The following is a 19195-nucleotide window of genomic DNA, read 5'->3' as shown; positions in this document are numbered from 1 at the left end:
TGCAACTAATGATTATTTCCATTATCGATTCATCTGTCAATTATGTAAATGATTAATCAATTAGTTGTTGTGTATAAAATGTCAAATGTTGAAAAACCACAAGATGACATCCTCAAATCTCTTGTTGTGTCCACAAAGAGACACTCAGTTTATTATCATGACAAAACAAGTCTAACAACTAACCGGTTTAACATGTTTACTAACCAGCGGCCCTTGAGCCTCTACTTGCAAGCAAGTAATCGACTTTGGAGGAACTTTACTAACTTGGAACCCGCTCCTGGCATTTTATAAACAGCCTGCAGGAATTCCCACACATGTTCCCATTGCTTCGGGTATTTGATGTCCATCACAAAGAACGCCTCTAAGCAGACATCGATGGCCTGAAGCGGCGTGTCGTGTACCAGAGCCTGTCCAGCAATGATGACGAAGGCCTGGATGCTTGATGCTTGTCGTTTCCCAGAGTCAGGACATACGGGTGAGTCTGGATGCCTTGGCCTCATGAAGGTACTCGACCATGTTCCTTCCAGGCTAAAAAAGAAGATAAAATAAGATGGAGCTGTATTAGTATAAGGATTTAATTTAAAAAACATTTTGATGAATACAAGCAGGATAAAACGTTCTTACCGTGGCAGCTCCTGATCCAAAAAGGGAGTGTTCTTGTGTCACTGTGGGGTCAGGCGTTGGTGGCTGTGTGGGGTTACCTACGCGCTTTTGCAGGGGTTTTGCAGCCTTCTGTGGTTCAAAACAACCCGGCTGCTGGGTCAACCGATGGATGTTGGGTCGATGAATTTTGACTCAGCGCATGAGTTGCACAAAAATTACCCAACCCCCCTATAAATGACCCATAATGGGTAGAACATGTCATAACTCAGCGTTTGGGTAGATGAAATAACCCAGCAGTTTTTAGTGTGTACTGTGTGTTTTGATCGTTCTTTCTGGTTTATTGTTTAAAATCAAATGAATCTGGGACGGAGAAGAGTGGCTTATCTTTGTGGGTTTGTTCACTAACTGGGTCACATTAAAACTCATCAGTTGGCCGTTTTAGGGATCTTGTTCCAGACTTATCCTCCCAGTTTACATTAAAATCACCCATTAATATAACCTCTTTGTCAAAGTCACATCCCTTTCACATGGAATTAAGAGGATGATAAGATTCACATCTGGACGATGACGGTCTGTAGAGACAGATTAGAGTCAAAGACATTCGAGATGATGCCAATACGCTCCAAGTTGACATCAGTAGACACTTAATGTGGCGGCAGTGAAGGTGTTCTTTAACGGAGATGGACAGCGGGAGACTTGAGGGACACTTCCTGGTCCTCTGTGGAGCTCTGCTGCTGCAGATGTTCACAGTGGGACGGCCTTCTGCTTTAACGCATCACAGCACCTGAAGGAGGCGACTCTTCCTGACGCCACTGAAGCTTGTTGAAGGATTCACGCCGATAAAAAGAGACAAACAACAATGTGTGGCTGCACATTTATTCACAACAACAACAACAACAACAGACCAAAAGATGAACCTGCTGCTACAAAGATAAACTGAGAAACATCAGCTGTGCAAGTTCAACATGGTTCTAAGTATTGATGCAAAGTGCAGAGAACCAGCAGGCAGCGCCCCCTGCTGGTCAAAGGTAGAAACAAGAAGAAATAAATTAGGAAGCTGCTGATGTGTAAATCAGATCACAAGGAAACACACAGGAAGTTATAAACAATCAACAGTTTGGTCCTGACGTCTGAATTCACACTCAAAGTATCTATTGGATCCAATAAAACACCTTGAAGCTGAGATTCTGCTTTGAAGAACACAACACTTTAGAAAATAAAAGCTATTTTCTGTAGAAATGAAAACCTTGAATAAAATCATAGTTGTGAAGTAGAATCCTACATGTTTGTATGTTGATGAGCCACTTGATGTCACATGTAGGAGCATCCAGGAACCTTCTGGAGAATGAAAGATGAGACGTTTAAACAGACAAAGCTTTCTGCGAGCAGATCCTTGTTCTCTTCTCATCACACTTCACTGATGTCCATGTTCTGGTCCCGAGAGAAACGGCACAGTGACCTTCAGCAGGAGGTCCTATCCAGGAGCTGATGGAACAACATGATGTTCAGATGAAACAATGATAGAAGAAATGATTCATGATGTTAATGAATGTGTCACTTACGCGTCAGTCAGATTAGTTCCATCGATCCACTTCCACGTCCCTCCTTCAACCCTCAGGCCCATCCAGTACCCGTTAGGTACAGCGAGCGTTGTGACGTTACCATCGATTACGTTCTGTGAAAGAGAAGAAATGACAATTTACAAAGATAAAAGAAACCAAAGAAATAAAGTGTTTATTTGAAGGAAGTTATTAAAGTGTCTTGTGTGTCTTTATAGAGAAGAGTTGTGTGAGGTTAAGTAAAGGTCCCAAGGATGTAAGTACTTATTTATATTATTCATATTTATATGTTGTTACCTGTAAACTAGTCCTACAGACTCAACTACAGAAAACCATTTATATTTAATATTTATATCATGAACGTTCCCTCAGGTCTCTCATCACCTTTTCCTTCTCATCATGAACAACAACCAGATCTGCTCCCTTTCCTCTGCAGTTCTCTTGAGCTTCTTCCCAGGTTTTAAGCTCAGAAGGAGTTTCCCTGTCATGAAACACATAGCAGCTCTTCTGGGTCTCGTTCCAGCCTTCCTGACAAGCTGAACACTTTCTCACTGAAAGAACAAAGAACCAACAAACAGCCTCATTGTGATATTGTTATTGGTTCTTTGTGGACTGATTAATGTAAAGTGATGATACCTTTACTTGTATCTGCTGGGCAGTAGGAGTCGATGGTCCACTGAGCTCTGCTGACATTGAACTTCTCCCAGTTGTCCTCCAGGTCTGTGATTTGTTTTGTGAAGTTCTCCTTCAGCTCCTGGTTCTCTGTCTTCAGCTCCTGGATCTCGTTCTTCAGCTCGGTGTTCTTACCTTCTGAGACATGATAGTGTTGCGTCATGTTTTCCAGCTGCAGCTTCAGACTGTTGAGTTTCTTTCTCGAGTCTTCCTTCTCTAAGTTCAGCTGCTCACTGAAGTTTCTCAGCTCTTGTTTGGCCGCCAGCAGGTTTTCTCTTAACTGGTTCATCTCTGTTATTTCATCACTTATTGTATCAAAAATGAAAATGAAATTTGGACTATTTATTGATGGTAACAATTTAAATTGGTTTTGGTCAATTTTACTTGTCCATCTTGTGTGTTTATGAAGGATCATGAGGCTCATTGATCTGTTTTTAATGGAAATCAATGGCACACACACACTTTTGAGATACAACAGAGCTCGTTGGGATTGAATCACGGGACTTGTTAGAAGAATATAGAATATCTCTTCACTCATCCTTTCATTCCTATTATATAACGTCTCCAATATATGTAACTATTCAGTAATCTGAAGCAGAAGAAGTTCTTCATTCTGAAGTTTAATTTGAACTGTGGTTGTATAAACATCCAGGTGAGATGAATCTATTCTGTTGCTCTGTGCATCGCTTCAGGTTACCTGTACTCAGCTCCTGGATCTCTTTCATCAGCTCCTGGTTCTCTTTCATCAACTGTTGGTTCTCTTTCATCAACTGTTGGTTCTCTTTTATCAACTGTTGGTTCTCTTTCATCAGCTCCTGGTTCTCTTTTATCAGCTTGACGTTTTTTTCAGAAATGACGGAAGAAACTGAAATATGATCAGAGGGAAGTGTTGGTCTCGTTGTTTGTTTGGATCCTTTAAATAACCCATGTGACACAGAGGTGTTTCATGATCATGGCAGGTGTCACACTATGGGTGTTCATGCATGCAGCCGTCTTTAGACTCACTGTCTCTGGAGTCACACAGATTGAATCCTGAGCTCTAAAGGTTGAAAACTCCTCATGATTGATTGGTCTTAGATGAAGCTGAGAGGAAGCCGGCGTGGACTCGCTCCACCCAGAAGGTACTCACAGTAGATACGAAGGCCCATGATGAGCAGCAGGAGGATCCAACACACGGCGAGCAGGGGGAGAGACGGAGAGGAGAAGAGGAGCCTCCGGTCTGACACAAACATCACAACAAGGGTGGAGGTCATGGTGCTGCTCCAACACTCAAAGGCCTTAAATACATGACAAGCACATGAAGTGGGTGGTGTTCAGCGTGCACCTGGGGGGGCTTTGTCCTCAGGACGTACTGGTGCGTTCACGTATTCATTGTCCTTAATGACTCCCTCTGAAAGAGAAGACAACAAAGTGTTCATCACGAAGACGCCAAAGAGGAACTCTGGAATCCACTTCCACCGTCGGGATGTTGTCTGAGGTCACAGCGTCACAGAGCAAACATGCAGCTGTAAATACTTTATCTTTGGCCTGAGACCTTTGTCACCTGTTCACCTGTTCACCTGTTCAGCCCGAGCTTCACCGGTTCGGAGTAATATGTGTTATGTTATGTAAATTAGTCCAGATGATTTGCACACAGCGCTGCTTACGTACTTTATTCTTCCGCGCAGGTTTTGGGGGTCAGGGTTTTTTTCTAAGTCAATCGTAACTCTCCAGCGTCATTGTACGCTCTTCCCGTTTTGACCTCTGAGCGGCTAAAGGAGGCGTCGCTCTTTACCGCCTGTCAGTCTGGTCCAATAGAATGAGGAAAAAAAGTGGTTGAAACGGGCAGATCGGCAACTACAGCCGGACTCTGATAAGAATCCACATCTTCACTGAGGCCTGAAGGACAGCCTGTCCTCCAGTAGATGATATTCACTCAAAGCAGAACGTTCCCTGATTGCTGCCCACGCACTGATCTGTCACACAGATGTGTGTTTAGTCTGCTACCTCCATGTTTTATGGGGCTCGTGTTAGGTTCAAAAATGAAGAAACGCCGGACGGACAGAGGTCATCGCAGATCGAAAGGTTCAAATCAAATGTATTTAAGAAAGGAGATGGTGTTGTGTTAAAAAGAACATCTCAGCTGAGGAGCCGCTGGTCTCAGCAACCAACAGGCCCCAGGTCAGTCCTTTTGACCCCCCATAGTGCCCGTCTGCCGCCTCCACCAGCGAACTCCAGAACAATGGTTCCTACAGGTATTTATAACGATCCGTGAAGGTGTGGAAGTTAGTGTCCACACCTCTGGGAGTCTTCTGGTGAGTTCAATGGAACTCGGATTTCAAATGTCTCTCAGTCAATACCAGTAGTGCAAGTATTACATGCATGATTCCAGTTGATTACATTACATTAAATACAATCATATATTTATGGTGACATTTATATGTATCTGTCTTTTGTGTAATTATGTGTATTAACTTAAAGTATTTTTTCATTCATATTTGAAATAACTCTCTTCATGATTCATTAGATTCACCTGACGAGGGTCAGTGGATAAGAGGAGGGGGGCTGAGGCACGGGGGCTGGCTTTTGTATTGGACGGGACATCGGCACAGACTTTTGACCTCACGTTGTCCACTAATCATGTTTATCGTGTTCAAATGAAACGACCAAATGTAAAACTTAAATAAACAACGTAAATGAGAAGTATTGAGTGGTTTTTATGCGAGCGACATCGTGTGTGTGAGGAAGCGGAGTCCTGGGCACCAAAATGAGGAAGTGCAAAGATCGGCCACCACACACGCACATATGAAAAGGTTCTATATATATAGTTGAACACTTATACATTCATAATCTCTTGAGGATTACAAAGATATAAAAAGTTTAGATACATATGCAATGTTTACATATGTATGTAAATGTTTCAAAGGTGTATGTATAACTTTTTCAGATATATGTATGTATGCTCTCACATGAGAATGTGCAGGCGTTTCACATGTATTCATACGAGTAATCTCACTAGTGAACATTAGACCATCTCACTAGTAAACATTAGACCATCTCACTAGTGAACATTAGAGCATCTCACTAGTGAACACTAGAGCATCTCACTAGTGAACATTAGAGCATCTCACTAGTGAACATTAGAGCATCTCACTAGTAAACATTAGAGCATCTCACTAGTGAACATTAGAGCATCTCACTAGTAAACATTAGAGTATCTCACTAGTGAACATTAGAGCATCTCACTAGTAAACAGAGCATCTCACTAGTGAACATTAGAGCATCTCACTAGTGAACATTAGACCATCTCACTAGTGAACATTAGAGCCTCTCACTAGTGAACATTAGAGCATTTCACTAGTAAATATTAGAGCATCTCACTAGTGAACATTAGACCATCTCACTAGTGAAAATTAGAGTATCTCACTAGTGAATATTAGACCATCTCACTAGTGAACATTAGAGCATCTCACTAGTGAACATTAGAGTATCTCACTAGTGAACATTAGACCATCTCACTAGTGAACATTAGAGCATCTCACTAGTGAACATTAGAGCATCTCACTGGTGTAAATACATGAAGTCTCACCAGCATACTGAAGCATCTCCGTTACACCAGAAGAAGGAAGCAAAGAGTGCAGGTTTTGAACAGTGAAAAGCGCCTTACGTTCTTCCTAATATGCTTTTAAGACCGGACTTCTGTCCTTGTGTCGGTCCAAGTTTATAAATATTACTATTTATGTCCCAGATTGTAGTTTTAGGCCTGTTCTCAGCAGGACTTCTGTGAAACGCTGCGCTTGTATCCACTTCTCCGTAGTGGAGATTAAAACCCTTTTAATGCACAATGATACTGTGGATACAGACAAGACGTTAAAGTTTAATAAACATGAAGTTATGAATCTAAACTCTGTCCTCAAAAGAGCGTAACAAAACCGGTGAACAAACACCAGACTGACAACAGATTAAGTTATGAACACTCAGCCTAGTTATAGAATAGTTAACATTATATCTCATGTATAATAATGTATACAAGGTAATCTCACGTATACCTGCTTCATCCGCTGGCTTTCCGCTCATCGTGAACAGATGTTCAGAGTCCTGATGCAGATGTGGATGAGTGCTGATCCGCTCTGAGGCTCTTCAGTGCACTTCTGCTCTGAGCTGGTGGCCGTGTGGGTATTTAAATCACTTTGCCCCCCGCTGCAACTTCCTGAATTATGATCTGAGCTGATGACAACTTCTGGTCGTCTATCAGTTACATTCTTCGTTGTCTTTTACATTTTGTCTGTTTTAACTTACTTTATGAACTAGTGATGATAATGTATCTCAGGTAGCTGCCTTCTTACCCACACACACACAATACAATGATAATATTGCCTTTGTCACACCGCGCTGAACTGGTTGGGTTTGTTTTATTTTGTCTGGTCTTTTTTGTCTTGTCATTTCCTGTTTTATTTTGAAATAGTAACTCCTCTCGTTTCAGGTCACTGTCCCTTCGTCACGTGTCACCAGTCTGATTGTCTTCCTGATTCCTGATTGTGTCCTCCTGTTCCCCATCGCCCTCCACGTGCACTAATAGTCTGCGTCTCCATTTGTCCTCTGCAGTGTCCTCGTTTCCGTCCTCGGGTTCATGCGTTCGCTCGCCATAGTTTACAGACCTGGAGAACCACGTCATCGTGTTCTGTTCCATTGTTTCCTCCAGGAGAGTGATGCTCATTTTGTGTCATAGATGTAGTCTAATGGTTAATGTTTCATAGTGCTTTGTTTCCTCCGTAAGGAGAGAATTTAGTTTTAATCTTTCACGGTGCCTCCAGTTTTAAGGAGTGTTTGTTGTTAAGCGAAGAGTTCTTACCTGATATTCTGATGAAGTTAAAAGCCTTCTGGTTTTCCTCCACAAGTGGAGCCACTTTGGGTTGATCATTTTTATAGCCACACTTCTTCCTAAATGATTTATTGGGAGAAGTGTGATCTAGATCCTTTTTAGCTGCTATTTATTTTCTCTGCCTTGGAGATCCAGTCTCACTAACAAAGACTACAAATCCCATGAAACCCTGCAACTGTGTCCTGTGTTCTGCCGGGTCGTGACAGGCTTCCTCAAATTCGTTTTTATCAGAAAAATTCCAGTTGTCATTATTTACCCATAAAAGTGAGTTCTTTTGGTTTAGTTTAACTTTGGCTTTTTAAGGACGGTTTAATTGTGTGTTTTGTGGATAAGAAGATGTCCTCAAAAGCACGTTGGTCCCTTTTAGATGTTCTTAAATGGCCTTTCTGGTAGACGACATATTGAAACGCTTCTGAGTAAGTTTCCTTGTTAAGAGTATTAAAACATGGTCGGACAAACCAGTCAGCACACACACTAAAAAAGGTTGGGTTAAAAATAACCCAATTTGGCTTGTTTTGTATTCTAAAATTAACATATCATAAAACATCCACAATATAAAATGAATTGTAAGTTTTAATCACTATCAACAAAATGGGAATGCAACTAATGATTATTTCCATTATCGATGAATCTGTCAATTATGTAAATGATTAATCAATTAGTTGTTGTGTATAAAATGTCAAATGTTGAAAAACCACAAGATGACATCCTCTCTCTTGTTGTGTCCACAAAGAGACACTCAGTTTATTATCATGACAAAACAAGTAACAACTAACCGGTTTAACATGTTTACTAACCAGCGGCCCTTGAGCCTCTACTTGCAAGCAAGTAATCGACTTTGGAGGAACTTTACTAACTTGGAACCCGCTCCTGGCATTTTATAAACAGCCTGCAGGAATTCCCACACATGTTCCCATTGCTTCGGGTATTTGATGTCCATCACAAAGAACGCCTCTAAGCAGACATCGATGGCCTGAAGCGGCGTGTCGTGTACCAGAGCCTGTCCAGCAATGATGACGAAGGCCTGGATGCTTGATGCTTGTCGTTTCCCAGAGTCAGGACATACGGGTGAGTCTGGATGCCTTGGCCTCATGTAGGTACTCGACCATGTTCCTTCCAGGCTGAAAAAGAAGATAAAATAAGATGGAGCTGTATTAGTATAAGGATTTAATTTAAAAAACATTTTGATGAATACAAGCAGGATAAAACGTTCTTACCGTGGCAGCTCCTGATCCAAAAAGGGAGTGTTCTTGTGTCACTGTGGGGTCAGGCGTTGGTGGCTGTGTGGGGTTACCTACGCGCTTTTGCAGGGGTTTTGCAGCCTTCTGTGGTTCAAAACAACCCGGCTGCTGGGTCAACCGATGGATGTTGGGTCGATGAATTTTGACTCAGCGCATGAGTTGCACAAAAATAACCCAACCCCCCTATAAATGACCCATAATGGGTAGAACATGTCATAACTCAGCGTTTGGGTAGATGAAATAACCCAGCAGTTTTTAGTGTGTACTGTGTGTTTTGATCGTTCTTTCTGGTTTATTGTTTAAAATCAAATGAATCTGGGACGGAGAAGAGTGGCTTATCTTTGTGGGTTTGTTCACTAACTGGGTCACATTAAAACTATCACTTGGACGTTTTAGGGATCTTGTTCCAGACTTATCCTCCCAGTTTACATTAAAATCACCCATTAAAATAACCTCTTTGTCAAAGTCACATCCCTTTAACATGGAATTAAGAGGATGATAAGATTCACATCTGGACGATGACGGTCTGTAGAGACAGATTAGAGTCAAAGACATTCGAGATGATGCCAATACGCTCCAAGTTGACATCAGTAGACACTTAATGTGGCGGCAGTGAAGGTGTTCTTTAACGGAGATGGACAGCGGGAGACTTGAGGGACACTTCCTGGTCCTCTGTGGAGCTCTGCTGCTGCAGATGTTCACAGTGGGACGGCCTTCTGCTTTAACGCGTCACAGCACCTGAAGGAGGCGACTCTTCCTGACGCCACTGAAGCTTGTTGAGGGATTCACGCCGATAAAAAGAGACAAACAACAACGTGTGGCTGCACATTTATTCACAACAACAACAACAGACCAAAAGATGAACCTGCTGCTACAAAGATAAACTGAGAAACATCAGCTGTGCAAGTTCAACATGGTTCTAAGTATTGATGCAAAGTGCAGAGAACCAGCAGGCAGCGCCCCCTGCTGGTCAAAGGTAGAAACAAGAAGAAATAAATCAGGAAGCTGCTGATGTGTAAATCAGATCACAAGGAAACACACAGGAAGTTATGAACAATCAACAGTTTGGTCCTGACGTCTGAATTCACACTCAAAGTATCTATTGGATCCAATAAAACACCTTGAAGCTGAGATTCTGCTTTGAAGAACACAACACTTTAGAAAATAAAAGCTATTTTCTGTAGAAATGAAAACCTTGAATAAAATCATAGTTGTGAAGTAGAATCCTACATGTTTGTATGTTGATGAGCTTCTTGATGTCACATGTAGGAGCATCCAGGAACCTTCTGGAGAATGAAAGATGAGACGTTTAAACAGACAAAGCTTTCTGTGAGCAGATCCTTGTTCTCTTCTCATCACACTTCACTGATGTCCATCCTTTGTTCCCGAGAGAAACGGCACATTGACCTTCAGCAGGACGTTCCATCCAGGAGCTGAAGGAACAACATGATGTTCAGATGAAACAATGATAGAAAAAATGATTCATGATGTCAAAGAATGTGTCACTTACGCGTTCATCAGATCAGTTCCATCGATCCACTTCCACGTCCCTCCTTCAACCCTCAGGCCCATCCAGTACCCGTTAGATACAGGGATGTGTGTGATCTTAGCATCGATTACGTTCTGTGAAAGAGAAGAAATGACAATTTACAAAGATAAAAGAAACCAGAGAAATAAAGTGTTTATTTGAAGGAAGTTATTAAAGTGTCTTGTGTGTCTTTATAGAGAAGAGTTGTGTGAGGTTAAGTAAAGGTCCCAAGGATGTAAGTACTTATTTATATTATTCATATTTATATGTTGTTACCTGTAAACTAGTCCTACAGACTCAACTACAGAAAACCATTTATATTTAATATTTATATCATAAACGTGCCCTCTGGTCTCTCATCACCTTTTCCTCCTCATCATGAACAACAACCAGATCTGCATCCCTTCCTCTGCAGTTCTCTCGAGCTTCTTCCCAGGTTTTAGGATCAGGAGGAGCTTCACTGTTATGAAGCACAATGCAGCTCTTCTGGATCTGGTCCCAGCCTTTCTGACAAGCTGAACACGTTCTCACTGAAAGAACAAAGAACCAACAAACAGCCTCATTGTGATATTGTTATTGGTTCTTTGTGGACTGATTAATGTAAAGTGATGATACCTTTACTTGTATCTGCTGGGCAGTAGGAGTCGATGGTCCACTGAGCTCTGCTGACATTGAACTTCTCCCAGTTGTCCTCCAAGTCTGTGATTTGTTTTGTGAAGTTCTCCTTCAGCTTCTGGATCTCGTTCTTCAGCTCGGTGTTCTTACCTTCTGAGACATTATAGTTTTGCGTCATGTTTTCCAGCTGCAGCTTCAGACTGTTGAGTTCCTTTCTTGAGTCTTCCTTCTCTAAGTTCAGCTGCTCACTGAGGTTTCTCAGCTCTTGTTTGGCCGCCATCAGGTTTTCTCTTAACTGGTTCATCTTTGTTATTTCATCACTTATTGTAGCAACTGAAAATGAAATTTGGACTATTTATTGATGGTAATAATATAACGTCTTTGCCTTTAAATGTCCCTTTGGTTTTAAAATAATTAGTTATAAAAGATCCTGCAACATGAGGCTCATTGATCAATGGAGACTGGAGATTAGTCTCTGACACTCACTCATAAGTTAATTTCTATTATATAAAGTCTCCAATAAATTAGACTCTTCAGTCATCTGAAGCAGAATAAGTTTCATTTGTGAATATAAAAACATCCCGTTGCTGCTTCTCCGATGCAGAATATGGCGTCAGATCCCACGGAGTGAGAAGACCAGGGCAGACGTTAGAGACCAGGGGGGGTCAATGAGGGGGGAGGCGACTCACGGTAGATAGCCACGCCCACGAGGCCCAACAGCAGGAGGACGCAGGCGATCGCCAAGCAGCCGACGGGCCACAGACAGCGCTCACGGCCTGCCAGAGAGACGTGAGGATCAGAGGACGGCCCAGACCCCCTCTTCAACCCGCTCTCCCCAAGCCCCGCCCCCAGGCCCCGCCCCAAGCCCCGCCCCCAGGGCCCCGCATGCACAGGAACACATTTTAACTGCAGGTGTTCATCACATGGCAAGAAGCTCACCGTGTGCGTCAGCAGATCGTTGGCTCGCTTCGCTCTTCACCTTCACCTCGTCGTACACGGTGTCGTCGTTAGCTGAAAGGTTAAAGGTCACGAGGTCATTGATGAATGCAGACATTAGTTCATTTCCAGCATGTTGTTATTAAAAGGTGTATAAATGATTCTATGGATGAGGTGTGAATGAACCCCTTTGTAGAGCCTCAGTCAGCCCCACCCCCCCCCCCCTTCCATCACCCCTCCCCTCCCTGTCTCTGCCAATCACAGGCCTCCTCATGAGGGCCAGCCCGCCCCCATAAGCCTCCATATTATGGTCTCTATTCACTCTTAGAAGTGACTGCTGCTGTTAAACATCAAAGAATCGTTTGAATATCTGAGCCTCTTTTCTCCTTCTGATGCTCTGAGTGACATGAAATGAAATGTTTACTTTAAGATGTTTGGCTGCAGCTTCATGTACATTTTCTTTCAGTTATTGTATTTATTTTTCCTGCATAGATCTGATTAATCAGCCTCAATGAAGGATGATACATACGGTTCTTTTCTCCTCCTCATGAGAGTTTGATATTGTAAGAACACGAAAAATAGAAATGAAATGGCAAGATTTGTCTTTCTTCTGGTTCTATTTCATAAATACAACACACCATAGTTTATATATAATATAACTATGTATGAAGGTATGGAAGCTGTGATGTGACACGTAGTTAAATCTCCCTCTAAACGCTTATTTCATCATCTCACATCAACCAGAGAAACCTTCAACACGGTGATGTGTTTGTGCAATAATATAAATATATATATAATTATATATATAAATATATTCCATTTAAAACGCACTCTTCATCATCAGATCTCAGAGAGCTGCAGAGCCACTAGAACGTAACTTCATTCGTTGAGCAGTGTTCTGCAGCAGATAAAAGTGAGTGAATGAAGACGTCTGAGAGCTGATCACAGATCAGATGGAGACTCACACCAAAGAGTGACTTCAGCCCATGATCAGTGACACGTTAGTGAACCGAGAAACTGCATCTGTCAACATCTGTTTCAACTTCAGGATCTATTTAAGACGGCAGATCATCACCGTCGACATGTGGATATTCAGAACCATCACAGCACAGAGGGGTGTTCATCTGATCGACCCTGACCCCTGACCTCTAACCCGACCCCCCCCCACGAGCGCTTTTCACTGAGAGCATCGTAAATGTTCGGTTAGAATAAAAGGAGCCAGGAACCAGCTGCACGGGGGCTCTCACACACCTGCATGGCCCACTGGAGGCGGACTCACCTGCGGCCGCAGCGCTTGTCGTGTTGCGCGGTTGGTCGGACTTGAAAACCACCGACGCGTAGTTGACGTCCCCCTCCGCCATGTGTGCAGCCCCGTCCCGCAGCTCGGACTGACGCTGGACGGAGGTCGCTCACAGTGAACCACGGAGCATCCTGAAAGCAGAAGAGGAAGCTCTCTCTCTCTCTGCAGCTTAGTCCATCAGCGCAACCTCCGAGCCCAAACTTCTGCTTTGTGGTCTGGAACATTTGCATGCGACGGCGTGCTGGAACTAGAGAGCCGGCGGGGGGGTGTGGGGGGTGTGGGTGGGTGTGGGGCCTTGCAACGCTTCAGTTTGGCAACCCGGGAGTCACACCGTCACACCGTCACACTGCACGATGCGAATCAGGCTGCGTGAGTCAACAATGAAACAACCTGTTTACAACAAGCTGATAATTCCTGTCTGAACACCTTAAAGCAGAAATACAAAGAGTTCCAGCGAAGGTCACAAAGGATTCACTTCACTAACTTCCTGCTTCTTTCTGTTAAAACATGATAAGTGAGTCGGGGAGGGAGGTGTGAACCAACCGCACAGACCAGTGAAGCTGTGAAAGAGACAACATGAAACTTCACGTCACATCAGGGGAGCGTTTATTCAACTAGAGTCGATGTCAGCATGAAGCCTTCGCTCTACACAAACGCCTGTTTGCTTCCTGTCTGATTTTGTAGTTTCCTGCCTCGTTGCACCTGTTAGCTTCACTTCCTGCCCCGTCCTGTTGTCCCCTGTGATTGTCTCACGTGTCCCTGACTTGATGAAGAAGCCCGTCTGTAGAGAGCAAAGGATGTGAATTCACTTCACAATAACCAACAATCACGTTTCATGCGTTTCTTATGAACTCATTTCCAGTGTTCCCTGAATGATTAGCATGATATATTCTTACCAGCCTGCTGCAGTGCATCATGGGAGATGTAGTGTGAAATCTGCTCGTCTGTTTTTACCAGAGGAAGCTTTTAGATTTCATGATATTTGGTTTTATTTAGAGAGCAGCTCTCCTTCAAAGACGCTTCAACTGTAGAAAAGGGCTTTTATGACAAATCGCCGTGGTGACAACCTTTGACCTCTGTCGGACCGTAACAGAGACCCCCACTCGGTGGAGACGGCTACAGACAAGACGTCAAATCATTAAGCTCCCGTAATGTCTCTGCCTCAGACTGCCCCCCCTCACCCCCCCACCCACTCACCCACTCACCCACTCACCCCCCCACCCACTCACCCCCTCACCCACTCACCAGAGTGACCGTTTCTTACAGTGACTCTGCAGAGATCATTTCATCAGAGGACGTAGAAACCCTCCGTGTTGCGTCATCGGCTGGTGACTTTTCTCTACTGGGTGGTACGAGTCGGCGCTGCGTCCCCTCGGGGCCAAAGACCATTTATTGTATTTGGAAAGACGGAGACGAGCGAGGACGAGGAGAAAGTCGCGGGTTGCAAACTAGTTGATTTGTGATCTTAAACCTTCATTTATGATTTTTCTGTAAAAAGGGCCAGTGGGGAGAGAGTTATCGGTGGAGATCTCTCTCTCCCCTTTCCCATCTCTTCCAGCCCTCCTACTCCGCCCATCTCCCGTCCTCTGCCCCCCCCCCCATCCTTCCTCCTCTCCCCACCCTTCTCCCTCCTGCAGTCTCCTCCCTTTTGCATCCCTCCTCCCCCCTTTCCATGTGTCCCTCCGGTATAAAAGGGAAGCCTCACACTGCCAGAGCCTCACAGGAGCCTCTCTGGCTGAAGAACCCCCCCGAATCCCCCCGCCCTGCACACACTGACTCGGGCCTGGAGACGAAGACCCTCAGCAGCGTCCCTCTGAGTCAGGCCTCCATTTGCCAAATCCTCTGTTTCCCAACACTGACATGGAGCTCCGAAGGGGGCATCGATCCTTCCGCCCCCTGGGGGAGGACAGGCCCCCCATGCTGGACCTGAACCGACGCCTGGAGACCTACCTGGGCCGGGTCCACCTCCTGCAGGCGGAGAACGCGCTGCTGGCCGAAGAGATCCGGGCCCTGAGACGCAGCGACCGGGGGGCCCTGGAGGAAGGTGTGCGGCGGTTGAGGCTGGAGGTGGACGCCGCCTGGCGGGAGAAGGTCCACGCAGAGCGGGAGGCGGGCAGGGCGGCCGAGGAGATCCAAGCCCTGGAGCTGCAGAGGCAGGAGGAGGCGCGGGCCCGGGCGGAGGCCAGGAGGAGGCTGGAGCAGAGCAGGAAGGAGCTGGAGGGGGAACAGTGGGCTCACGTGTGGCTGAGGGAGAAGGTCGGTGAGCTGGAGCAGGAGATCAAACACCTGATTGGAAGCCATCGGGAGGATGTGGCCGCCTTGACCAAGTCCAGAGCCACTAGGGCCCCCACATGGTCTCAGAGGGGCACCCAGGCAACACACCTCCTGCAGCTGGGGCAGGAGTACTCCCAAAGGGCCACCAGGGCCTGGCAGGAGGCAGCTGAGGCCCATCGGGGGCTCTTCAGTCGCCTCGAGGACTCACTGAGCGAGGCCAGGGGCCGTTTAACCCGAGTGGGTCGGGAGAAGAGCGAGAGCCAGCTGAAGCTCCGGGCCCTGGAGGAGGAGATGGCGTCGGCTCGCGACGCCAGGAGGCTCCTGGAGACGACTGCAGCCCAGCAGGCAGAAGGACACAGACAGGAGATCCAGCACCTCCAGGTGAGAGAGGCACATCCTGCTCATTGTACCTGCAGACAAAACAACAGTTTCATCATTGATTCAGCTGCTTACTCTGTGAAACGTTGAAAAAGAACAATTTACACTCATCACCCGAGCTGCTAATGGCCTCATTCATGATGTGGGACGTGTCAATAATCCAAACATTACTATGAACTTCATATGAATACGTGAAGTCGTCCTTCTGTGAATCGATCAATACTCAAAACTTATATTCTACCACTTGAATTATTTTGATGTAATAAAAACAAAAAGTAAGAAAATAAGGAACTTGTGAGCTGAAAAACATTGCCACCTGTCATCAGATGTCTCTCACGTTGTCTGACATCCTCTTTGTGGCTTCACAAGTAAACAAGGTCAGAAGCACAAACCACAGTAAGATGTTCTCATCTGATTGAGTAAGACAATGACATTTCAAATACTTCAATAGTAACAACCGCACGCCATACACGTGCATGTACGTGTCTTCTCTTGGCTGATGTGGTCATGTGCCAGACGTCGCAATGGAGGCGTTGAGCAGCGCTGGTTCCTCCCCGGGGGGCCTGCAGGGATTAGTTCAGGTTGTGTCCTGTCCTCTGCAGGAGCTGTCGGCCGGCCTGCAGGCTGAGAAAGAGGAGCTGGACCACCAGATGGAGCTTCTTCTTCTGGAGAGCCGAGGCCTGCAGCAGCAGCAGACGTCTCTGGGCCTGGAGGTGGTGACGTACCGGTACGCCGCATCCGTCACCACATACCTGTTCAGCCTGTGCAGGGCTGAGGTATCCCAGCATGCATTGGGTGAAAGGAGGCAGAGACAAAAAGTCCCCCCCCCCCCCTCGTCAAGCAGCCCCATTTACAACGATGATGTCCTCGTATTAACCACGGAGACAGGAACGGGACATGGTTAGCCTAGCTTAGCACAAAGATGAGACACTGTGGAACCAGTTAAGCTGTCTCTACATCCATCAGCCCCCGGAACCTCCAACACGTTTGGCTGCTTGCTTTTCCACATGTGGTGCGTTCCACCACTGGTCCTCCGGGTCGTCATGTCTGCAGAGTGTCGGCCGCTCATGTTTGCGACGTGTTCACCTTTCATCACATTTACTTCCATTGCTTCACTGCGTTGCAACACACACGCGTTGCCCTTTAGAGCCGGAGGAAAGTCTGATGAGTGTAAATAAATACTGCATCCATCCTCTTTATTTCATCCCACATGTGCTGTTGGCTGTTGACGGACTCAACGGACACGAGTCCCGTCCTTCTTCTTCTCTTTTCCATCAAACACAATGAGACGAATGGGGGAGCAGATAGATCACAGAGCAGTTTCCTCTTTGTGTCGTCAGGGACTTTTTGTAATGTATGTAGTCACATCGCTGTGGAAAGAGAAGCTCTGGCTTCTCACTGATTTGTGCGTGAGGAAGTGATGGTTTGTGCGCTGCAGATGCTTCCTAACAACAGTTGTTGTCCCCTTAACTCGAGTATCAAATGTCTCCATGTCCCCGTTCCCTGTGTAAGCTGCTTCCTCTCGTTGTCCGTCTCCACAGAGCTCTGCTGCCGAGCGACGGCCTCGGGGGCGGCGTCCCTTTGTTAAATCAGCCGAGACGCATTTCCATCACAGGTAATTGAAGTGAAACACGTGATCGGTGCTTCTAGCCGCTCTGGTGGTGGTAATTGCATTAGACTGTGTGTCTGGTGGGGGGGGGGGGGGGGGGGGCTCGGCTATGGGAGCTGGGGGTCGTGTAATGCGAACCCCCACAGACGATCCCCAGAGGTCACTGATGCTTAGACAATGCTGATGGGAAATGACGATCAATACGTCCCCGTCAGTGTCCTGCTTCTTTGGCTACAGGAGGCTGTCCAGCAGGATCGTGGTGTCATTAATATTACAGTAGCTTGGTTCATTGTGTGTTCATGTTATTCTTGTTCTCCACAGATTCTTGGGGGGTCAAAACGAATGAGAAGACCCGGCTGTCCGCTGGTCACAGGACCACGTCCCTCCCGTCTGTCTGGGGCTCAACAGGAAGAGGACCACCGGCAACCCTCGCTGACCCTCAGGGGACTACCTGGAAGCCCCAGCCTTGGCAAACCGCTTATCCCAAAATCCTGCAGGACGGAGCCGTGGAAAGTTTTAGACCCCAGGAGGTCCATGAGGAAGTCACCTACGCGGAGCCTCTGTCGCCTCCCATCGAGCAGGAGGCGGAAACAACAGCAGGCGCCGCGGAAGGAGACGAGGAGTCCGGCCTCGGGACGCAGCCCCGCCTCGGTGATACCACACCCAACATTACACCGTACCCTGTCAGAATGAGAGAGGAGTCCTGTGGTTTCTCAGACGAATCCGATGGTGATCCGCCTGCGGAAAGACCCTCTGGAAAAGAAGAGGTTGAAGAGATGCGAGCTGAAACGAGTGCGTGGCCACGAGAAGAGTTTACAGGCGGAGGAGGAGAGCCCGTGCAAGAGGAAACGTCAGATGTTGAAACAGAGATGGTGACTGAACCAAACTCTGATTCCAGGACCAGCAGACCGGTGTCTGAACCTGAAGAGAGCTTCTGCCCAACTGAAAACATCTGGAAGGACGATGCCGCTGAGATGAGGCAGCAAACGAGCTGTTCTATGGATAGAAACCATGGGGCAGAGGTCGAGGATAAGTTGTACCCCGATGGGGAAGAGATGGATACGTGGGATAGTGTAACGGAGGGGAAGGTTGATCTGAAGACGGAAAAGAACACAACAAATGATGAAGAAAAAGGACAACACGCCGAACCAGAGGAAGACATTTCAGCAAGAGACCAAAAGCATGAAAAGACAGGAATTGGGTCTGATTTTGTTCGTCAATACAACGAGGCCTCGTCAAAGACGCACACACAAGTGGACGGCGAACAGCGCTCGCTTCTCCCCGACAACCAACGAGACGACGACGAGGACGTTTCTGAAAATGTCTCCGTGTCGTGGAGGACCGAGCTGGAGAGCGACAGCTACGCTCAGGATAACACTCTCGCCGACACCACGCCTCTCATTCGGTACGAGAGCGACGGGGCCGACGCCACCACGCAGGCGTCCCGCGTGGACGAGGGCGACTCCAGCGAGGGCGAACAGGAAAGGAAGCCTGGAGGGACGGCGATGTGGAGCGAAGGCAAGTCGAAGACATTTGGAACTATGGAGGATCTGTGCGAGGAGGTCGAAGGGGAGTCGCTGCACGAGGACTACGATCTGGGATCTGCTCCCATCGGGGGT

General features: G+C 46.2%; 3 protein-coding genes across 13 annotated transcripts in view; 1 reads left to right on the top strand and 2 right to left on the bottom strand.

Moving 5' to 3' along the window:
* Positions 1 to 1465: 1465 nt before the first annotated feature.
* LOC144389484 (C-type lectin domain family 4 member D-like) lies at positions 1466 to 7011 on the bottom strand. Of its 4 annotated transcripts, none has more exons than XM_078094336.1 (8): positions 6863 to 7011; positions 4159 to 4224; positions 3964 to 4053; positions 3532 to 3699; positions 2805 to 2972; positions 2547 to 2713; positions 2166 to 2278; positions 1466 to 2088 (listed from the first exon to the last, which is right to left on the bottom strand). In XM_078094336.1, the coding sequence occupies exons 1-8, from the start codon at positions 6888 to 6890 to the stop codon at positions 1965 to 1967; spliced, it is 924 nt and encodes a 307-aa protein (XP_077950462.1). In that variant the 5' UTR covers positions 6891 to 7011; the 3' UTR covers positions 1466 to 1964. The 4 variants fall into 4 exon arrangements, with proteins under 4 accessions (XP_077950462.1, XP_077950461.1, XP_077950460.1 ...); XM_078094335.1 differs by having other exon boundaries at positions 2799 to 2969; XM_078094334.1 differs by having other exon boundaries at positions 2799 to 2972; positions 6863 to 7010.
* Positions 7012 to 9752: 2741 nt separating this feature from the next.
* LOC120814983 (C-type lectin domain family 10 member A) lies at positions 9753 to 17002 on the bottom strand. 8 transcript variants are annotated; one of them, XM_078094325.1, is made up of 8 exons: positions 15266 to 17002; positions 13295 to 13680; positions 12019 to 12090; positions 11769 to 11855; positions 11080 to 11412; positions 10828 to 10994; positions 10447 to 10559; positions 9753 to 10369 (listed from the first exon to the last, which is right to left on the bottom strand). In XM_078094325.1, the coding sequence occupies exons 2-8, from the start codon at positions 13374 to 13376 to the stop codon at positions 10246 to 10248; spliced, it is 978 nt and encodes a 325-aa protein (XP_077950451.1). In that variant the 5' UTR covers positions 13377 to 13680; positions 15266 to 17002; the 3' UTR covers positions 9753 to 10245. The 8 variants fall into 8 exon arrangements, with proteins under 8 accessions (XP_077950451.1, XP_077950452.1, XP_077950454.1 ...); XM_078094326.1 differs by having other exon boundaries at positions 11086 to 11412; XM_078094328.1 differs by having other exon boundaries at positions 11080 to 11232.
* nes (nestin) overlaps positions 14133 to 19195 on the top strand; it is a 6718-nt gene continuing 1655 nt past the window's right edge. Inside the window, exons 1-4 of the mRNA XM_078094324.1 lie at positions 14133 to 15970; positions 16570 to 16694; positions 17509 to 17582; positions 17898 to 19195. The exon at positions 17898 to 19195 is cut by the window's right edge and continues 1655 nt beyond it. Coding sequence (XP_077950450.1) covers positions 15176 to 15970; positions 16570 to 16694; positions 17509 to 17582; positions 17898 to 19195 — 2292 coding nt within the window. The 5' untranslated portion in view covers positions 14133 to 15175. The remainder of the gene's footprint in view (positions 15971 to 16569; positions 16695 to 17508; positions 17583 to 17897) is intronic.

The sequence above is a fragment of the Gasterosteus aculeatus genome, chromosome 20 (assembly GCF_964276395.1).
Source record: "Gasterosteus aculeatus chromosome 20, fGasAcu3.hap1.1, whole genome shotgun sequence".
Classification (NCBI taxonomy): Eukaryota; Metazoa; Chordata; class Actinopteri; order Perciformes; family Gasterosteidae; genus Gasterosteus; species Gasterosteus aculeatus.
This window is presented reverse-complemented; position numbering and strand designations above follow the sequence as displayed.